This window comes from Choristoneura fumiferana, chromosome 11 (genome assembly GCF_025370935.1).
Source record: "Choristoneura fumiferana chromosome 11, NRCan_CFum_1, whole genome shotgun sequence".
In the NCBI taxonomy this organism is placed as follows: Eukaryota; Metazoa; Arthropoda; class Insecta; order Lepidoptera; family Tortricidae; genus Choristoneura; species Choristoneura fumiferana.
The window spans coordinates 12,634,157-12,642,716 of NC_133482.1; the positions used below are offsets into that span (position 1 = coordinate 12,634,157).

Genomic DNA, 8,560 nt, shown 5'->3' on the forward strand with positions numbered 1-8,560 from the left:
TTAAAGATAAAGTTGTGTTAATAGTTGTGATGTATAGTATAGATATCATTTAATAATATTGTAAATCTGTTTAAAAAAATATATACCTCGTTGAGTTTCTTGCCGGATTCTTCTCAACAGAGGCTTTTCCGAACCGGTGGTAGATTTTTTTTGACATTCATAAGTGCTTGCTATAGCCTAAATTGAATAAAGATATTTTGACTTTGACTTTGATTTTAATAAATGATTTGAATTTTAATTTGATGATGATGATGATAATGCCTGCACATCTTCCCTCTATTCGGATACGCAAACACAGTGTATGGTATAGTGCTACCATTAAACAAACAAACCGTCGAAACTAATTCGTGAACTTGAACCGATCTGGCCGCGTTCGGCTCGGCTCGTGTAAAAGGACAGCAAACGTACGAGTAAAAAGAAACCTGGTACTGGTGTGCAGACAAATTCTATGTGAAAGGGTATTTTTGATTTAAAAAAATGTAATCGATGTTTCAATAATTTTTCTTTGCTCTCGTTAATTAAAGTATTAATTTATGACAGTTAAACAGTTAAAGTTTAAAAAAATCAAAATTAGTGATGATTTGGTAGTACCTAATGAAAGATAAAGAGGAGGAGATAAATCAGAAATTAACTGTTAGATACTTATAAAACAGGAATATCATAAATTACTAACTACCTCCTCTTATAAGGATTTTTCAGTAAAGAGAGACGGAGAATGGAAGAGAGAGGCTGGTCAAGACTCCACCACACTTTACACCTTCTTTCTAATACTGAAAATGAGAACAAAGTATAATTTTACTTCTTGAGCTTAGTACGTATCTGATAAAATAAATGTCTGTATTTGAATTAAATTCTCGTTTTTTGCTCTTACGAAATTAAGTTAAATTAAAATAAATAAATAAATATCATGGGACACTTCACACCAATTGACCTAGTTCCAAACTAAGCAAAGCTTGTACTATGGATACTAGGCAACGGATAAACATACTTATATAGATAAATACATACTTAAATACATCCAAGACCCGAGACCAAACATTTGTATTATTCATACAAATATCTGCCTCGGGCGGGAATCGAACCCGGAACCTCAAGCTTCGTAGTCAGGTTCTCTAACCACTTGGCCATCCGGTCGTCAAGTTAAATTCTCTTTCTGTCCTGCTATAAGACTACAAACCTAAGGTAAAATCAATCAGATTCAAAATCCCTAAAACTTGTAAGTCTACATTTAAATGCCCATAATCATCCATCCAACCCAAAAATCTTTTCACTTAACCAAAATACGGAAACAATTTTCGTCTTGCCGGTACCTGTTGAGTCTGCGTCTTTTTATTCCCATACACGCGGTACTAAAAATCGAATAAATCAAAATATAACCGATCACCGCACAAAAGCTCATTCACAATTTTAAACCAGTTTTTATTCTTTTCCGAACTGAAACGCAGCATCCGCGAGCATCTGGCCAGCTATTGTGCGTTTTCAAAGACAAAGTCTTCTGATAACCGGTTTTTCTTTTCACTATTATCTGTTTTATTTTTATTTTTGGAGCTATTTAGGGCAACGGCCAGTTTACGCGGGTCGAGTCAGTGTGCCGCGGATTTTGAACGTGTGATGTTTGTTTTTTTTATTATTGAAATAGTTATTTTGTTGTATGCCAGTTTGTTACGCTTGTGTTTTAGTGCAGTTTTTGGTAAGGTTTTGAAAGTCCTGTGTATTAGTTTTTTAACAAAATTAAAAAATGTAGTAATGTAATTTATGCATGCTTAGTCCCACCCAACTTACATAGCGTGTATAGAGGTATCCATAAAGTCATCTTATTGAGATCTTAATTAAATCGACCCTCGTACGTTTATCAACTATTAAGGTCTGGCGGCCATCAACTGGCTGTAACATCAATTAGGAATACACCCAACCTGACTTTTGAATAAATACTATGTATAATAAGTACAGTAATATTACATTTGAATTTTTAAGATTTTCTGCTCCTGTGGTAGGCTGAATGAAATTCTGTCAAAGTTTAAATTACGAGTATTTCGGGAGTAAAATAATCGTTGATACAATAAAAACTGTAATACCGGCACTTAAAAATTTCGTTATTTGCAGTAGGCTAAATGTAAACAATTAAGCTACTACAAGCTGAATTAAAATTACTTTAATATTTAGAACACACAATTTAAGTTTTTTAATTTTAATGCTTTTCACTTAATTTATTTTACCTACCACGCATTTAAAATAGGTACTGATTAACTTTTGTAATAAGTACTTATTTTGATTCTTAATTTTAATCTTGATTCGTATGCATTGCATACGTTTACAAGTTATGAAAATTAATATAAATAGGTACGTAAATATACCGTGATTTATTAAACATGTTTTCGAATCAGTTCCAAATTCAAACCGTACCAATACCAAACAAACACTGGCAGGCAATAAACATCGTCGAAACGCCAAAAAAGTAAATCGGCACCGATAATAGCACCGCCATTAGAGTATCGATTTTGACTCCCCTTTCTCTTATTATTATTTTTTTACATAACAAAGAAAACATAAAGGAGGAGTCTATGGTCTGGGGCACGCGCCCCCGGCGCGCCTGTGTGGGTGCGTAGTGCGAATAGTGTGTGTATGTGTGCTGTGCAAGTTGGAGACGATCGGCCGCGAAGCGAAATTGGGGGAGTGATTTGTGGGGCGCACGAGAGGTTTTGGTGCTTGAAAATAATAATAATTTGTTAAAAAAAGTGAAGATTATTGGGATGTATAAGTGGACAACTCATTCGTCACTAATCTTGTAGTTTAGATCGTATGATACTATCGTTGTAACGGGTGGTTTATACCGAACGTGTTATCTGCTATTCTCTGTTAATTAAATATGTCGCACAAATATGTTTCCAGTATTCAGATTCCAGATTCCAGTAATGTTAATGTATTGTGTCCACCAGCTGCTTTTTGGTTATGACACATACTCTGAAAACATTTTCACAGTAAGAGTAGCTGGACATTTGCTTTGAGTGTAACATCACAACCAAGCTATTGATTGCCTAGGTACTTATCTCCGCAGCAATCTCTTAGTGTACGAAATAGGGGTTTAAAGTAAGTAAAGGTTGAGAAAGGGAATGATCCGGCTAACCGACAGTCTGACTCAACGTCCAACCCAAAAACCTTTTAGATTCTAGATCTATTTAAAACTGTCATTTTTACATACACGCTCCCTCTATGATTTAATACGAGAAACAGGTGCAGGGGCAAACCAATCTAATAATTAGTGAACTTTTAAATTCAATAAACAAGATCTGTTCAATTTTGTCAGCCAACATCCATGGACCAAACAGTCATGGCAACGCTATAAGAAGCAAAGAGTCGAAGAAAGCATCTCTTGGCTCTCCCCTCCTTACACAAGCGCACGCACACAGCCACACTACTGCGCCTGTTGTGTATTAAAAAAATACTTGACACGTATACATAAGCATAGCTATCAATAGATTCATTAGACACATTTCTTTGATACAACCCTGCTTTTAGCGATCTGTAAAACATGCTTTAATTTGCAGCCAGGAAATTAATTTCTACGCGTTTTGGACTTTAGTGTTCTAGCGATTGAGGTTGTGTTTGATTTTGTTGAATGTTGTAATTAAGTTTGTCTAGAAGTAATTGCGTCTTTGGCTGTTTTTTTTTTCTTTTCCCTTTTTGCTAGGGTTGGCAGCCCCTCAGATGTCGTTTGATGTGAGCGCGTCTTAAGATGAATGAGGTAGGGTTATGAAATTTTGATTGTTAGACGTATTTTTTGGTATGTAGCTCGGTGATTATGAGCGGGAAATCAACAAAAAGGAAGCAGTTTGAGAATTTTAAGGTAACTTTAAAATAAAGGTACTTAAAGGTTTAATAATATGCACTTAAAAGCGCGTTTTTTTCCGTAATATGATTATGCTAGATTCATTCGTCTTCCATGTTTAGCATTATTGTGTCCCGTTATTAAAAAAAAGGCCAGGGTTGTCGTAGTTTGGCATAGCCTATGGCCTCTACCAAAGGATTGCAGGTTTGAACCCGGGCTCGCACCTCTGAGTTTTTCGAAATTCATGTGTGATTTGAAATTTACCTACAGTCACCAGCACCAATATCTGACACAACCAGCGTGCATAAATATCTGATACGACTCTTTCTGGGGCCGGAAGGACGTGTCAGATATTAATGCTGGTGACTGTACCAGGAGCTAAGGATATGAGAATGACAAAACGTCAATGTCAACACAAACTTACAATACAACAATATTGGCATCTTATTGTTGACATGACGAGGGAATTTGAAACTCACTGTGGGATCGTTCTACAGTGGGTCACAGTTTCGTTAGTGAATCATTATTCGAGCGTTTATTTCGTATGATTTTCGTGGGCTCATTTCCTTTGATGAGTTTCCAAGTTAATCTGAATATCATAGTACAGTCACCAGCATTAATATATGCCACAGCGGAGCGTGCAAAAATATCTGACACGTCCTTCCGGCCCTAGAAATAGAGTCGCATCAGATATTTATGCACGCTTGTTGTGTCAGATATTGGTGCTGGTGACTGTACATAGCACCTAGATACCTTAGAAGTACAGGACGTCTTAATAACCTAACCAACAAAAAGTCGGAAAACCCCCGACTTTGTCACTTCAAAGTTCAATATCACAAAAATGGCTGAACTGATTTTGATTGGACATGTCTAAGAACCATCGCTAGAAAACCTGCTTTCAAATAAAAAACTGCATTCAATTCGGTCCACCCGTTTAAGAGCTACGGTGCCACCGACAGACATACGGACACACATAGCGGTCAAACGTGTTTTTGCATCGGGGGTTAAAAATAAAAGTAAATGTTGTCAAATACCGTCCATTTATAAAAACGTTCGAATTTCAATAATGAACCTACTACTAGTACATATTGGTTGCACCTATTCTTATAAAAAAAAAAACATAATTGAGGCTGATTTTCAATATCGAACGTAATAACAGAGAAAGAAAAGTTAAGTAGATACAGAGGAAAACAATTTATGGTATAATAATTCAATTTATCTTACATACTTACCGGGGCATATATCTATCTAGCCACCGCCGAGGGTAGAGTTCCCCTTTTAAAAATCTGATTTCAAAATATATTGGCTATCAATACGTACATTATGGTAATACTAATCACATTGTAACTACAAATCAATTGATTTTAATAAAAAAGAAATAATAGTTAAGAACTATTCAGCCACATGCTTCGTCAAATTGTTTTAAAAACATAAATAACACAATAACACATTATTACAACCGCAACAAGCCTCGTCAAACCTTATAAAATATCACAAGGAAAAAATCCCAATTCAAAAACTGTTTAAAAGTGAGTTGAACTGCGCACCGAGGGTTCTGCATAAATTTATAGCTATGTCAAAATATATGTTACAAACGGTCATATCTATGTATATATTTAAACTTAATGTTAGCAGAGCCGTAGAAAAGCAAAGTGTACCCAAATGGTTGTCTGGAAGAGATCGCTTTTAAGCGATAAGACCGCCTATTATCTACACTGAATTTCTGTTTCTATATACATTTATTGTACTGATTTGTGGTATGCAATAAAGAATATTTGTATTGTTTTTGTTTTGTGTACATTGAGGTCATATTTAGTTTAATAAACTAATTTCACATTTTTGACATTAAAATTAGGTAAACTGAGATAATAAAAAAGTTGCTTCCCGAGAATAGAGTTACTACGTTTTGACCTTATATAAAAAAAAACATATAAAGACATAATGATTTAGTCAAAATAGCACCAATAGCTATTCTATGACTGAAAATCACGAAAGTTTAAAACGTTACATAATGATATTTTTTCAGCAATCAATTATTTCGACTTTGAACACAGATAGTGATATCCTTCAAGGTTGTAAACAAATCGTTCTTGCTCTAACTGCGCATCTCTTTAACATATTAAGTGTTGTGAAGCGTAAAACGTGTAATTATTGCCACAATACCCCGCCATGAATACCGTCTGTTATTGAAGACTGCCCGCTGAGACGAGTTGCTTGGACGCTGGCCGGTGCCGCAAATACTGACTGGAAAATATGTTTAATTATATAAACCGTAAACAGAGGATATTGAAAAAAAAAAGAAAATATGTGTCAGTGAAATGACAAAACGAGTTTAATTTGCGAGTTCAACCCACCGAAGTATGGGATTTTATCAAATCGCTAGAAACAAGTGTGGTTTTTCTAGGAAAATTATAAAATGGATTCGCTATTTTAACACCTTGTGTGATTTGGTAATATCGCTAGAGATTTCTTTGAATATCTGTTTTGACCATTGCCATGCGATATTTACACTTCTATGCATTTATTTGCCTTCCTTCAGAACAAGGAATTACACATACAAAAAATAAGACTTATTGTTCGATTTTAATCTTGTAAACATTTACCGATGACATACTCGTATCGATACGCGCGTTGTGCCTCACTAAGTGCGAGTGAGCGCGCGATATGCTCCACTGTGCTCGCTTTTTATTTCTCCTCGTACAGCGACATTCTGCGCCAGGTATAGTCGACCTTTTTTACCATCATTAAAAAATCTCCCACCAACAAAACGGACGGATGACCTGGTTAAAGCCGTGAGTTCACGGTGAATGCAGGCCAGTTCCAACTGAACTGGAGGGCTATAGGGGAGGCCTATGTCTACAACAGGTGGATGTCCTACGGCTGGTATGTTGATGAAAAAAACATGCCTGTGCGATGTAGCGTCTGAACAGCACCACCTAGCGGGCTTTCTGCACACTAGACTTAGCCGGATGTTACAATGCAAAGTTTTGTAGTGTAGGTAGTTGTAGTTGTCTAGTAACATCTATTCAACAGTTATATAACCGAAAGTCGCATAAGACAGGTTTTATATAACCAATTTGTTTGTTGGGAGTTTTCTCTCTCGTAGCTTGGACCCGACCCTGGAGTCACTTGGCGAATGATAAGTGGACGTGGGCCGGTGGGCTCATGCATGACAACTCTTCATAATCTGTCCGGCGCATGTTTTCATTAGTTTGCTACTTTTAACTATAGGTATACATAGTTAATGTAAGTAAAGACCTAGTGGCTAACACGACTACAACTCAAATAATTTGGAGTAGAAAATAGGAATAGGAAATGACAGCCCCAATTGACCTTGATAAAATGTCAAATCAATCAATCAGTCAATGTGAAATTGGAGCTGTAATTTTCTATTATTCTTTCTTAAACTGAGCACTATTTTTTGAACGCATCGCAGATCTATGTTTCTGAAATAATACAGTCTATATTTTTTATCTAAATACCTATTCTTCATATGTTTAATATTACATTAAACTGGCCAGTGGTTGAACCCTAGGATCACTGATTCAGTATTCAACAGCTGGACGTCTCAAACAACACTTAGGTTGCTTTTTATCCCGGTACTCCAACAGGATCTAAATAAAACCGTTTTCAACGCTAGAGACTAAGCCTGAAATTTGGTGCGATTTTGGTTTTTTTTATGAAATTTTTGAGAAGTCTTCTGACTACTATCTAATGGTTTACGCGTGCGAAACCGCGGGTAAACACTAGTACAGTCGAGTGAAAACATATGGACTTCTAACCATTCAAAAATATATACAGTTAACGTCAAAAAATGTCTTCTTTCTTTCTTTCATAAATAAGTCATCACTTTTGCACCTTGACGCTTTCAGTCTGTACACAATTCGTAAGGTATCTTTTCAAACATAACATTAAAATGACAAGGTACAAAAGTGATCAGTTATTTATGACGTTGACTGTACTAATAAGACTTATTCCCAAGTAATAAGGTCTTGGTAACATCATTTTTGAGAGGGTTCGAATAGATGCACGACTGTACATAATAATAATCATACCTATGTCGGGTAAGACGGGTAGAGGGCGGGCTGGCGGCCGAGGGGCGGGGTACTTCCGCCGGAAATGCGAGTTACTTGCTGCAATTACTGTCTCAATCCGATTCCGATTGACGGCTTGACGAGATTAGTCGCAAGACACCGTTTTTCATCATCATCCTAGCCTATTTACATCCCACGGCTGGGCGACTCTAGCCCACATCTACGATTTTTCGATTCAGTGATTTGTTTGCAAAATATTCAACTTTAAAGTGCACATTTTCATAAAAAGCGAACGGTTAAGTTTTCTTGAGAATTATTAGTGGTTTAAGAGTAAATAGCAGCCAAGGTATAAAATATACCTAAACTTGGAATATTCCGTACAAAATACGAAATCCTTAGAAAAATATTACTTAATTTTTTCGTAATGGCTACGGAACCCTATTTCGGGCGTGTCCGACACGCTCTTGGCCGGTTTTTTTATTTGCTGTTTTTGTTTACGTATTCACTGTATTGATATGGGTCGCACCTTGAGAATGAGACTGTCACTAAACAAAATAAATAAATAAATATCACGGGACAATTCACACCTTTTGACCTAGTCCCAAAGCTTGTGTTACGGGTACTAAGCAACGGATAAATATAATTAAGTATATAGATAGATACATACTTAAATACATATTAAACACCCAAGACCCGAGAA

General features: G+C 36.1%; 1 protein-coding gene across 1 annotated transcript in view; it reads left to right on the forward strand.

The window, feature by feature from the left end:
- The first annotated feature begins 1,611 nt into the window (after window positions 1-1,611).
- LOC141432924 (dihydrolipoyllysine-residue succinyltransferase component of 2-oxoglutarate dehydrogenase complex, mitochondrial-like) overlaps window positions 1,612-8,560 on the forward strand; it is a 28,132-nt gene continuing 21,183 nt past the window's right edge. The window contains exon 1 of the mRNA XM_074094758.1: window positions 1,612-1,690. Coding sequence (XP_073950859.1) covers window positions 1,652-1,690 — 39 coding nt within the window. The 5' untranslated portion in view covers window positions 1,612-1,651. The remainder of the gene's footprint in view (window positions 1,691-8,560) is intronic.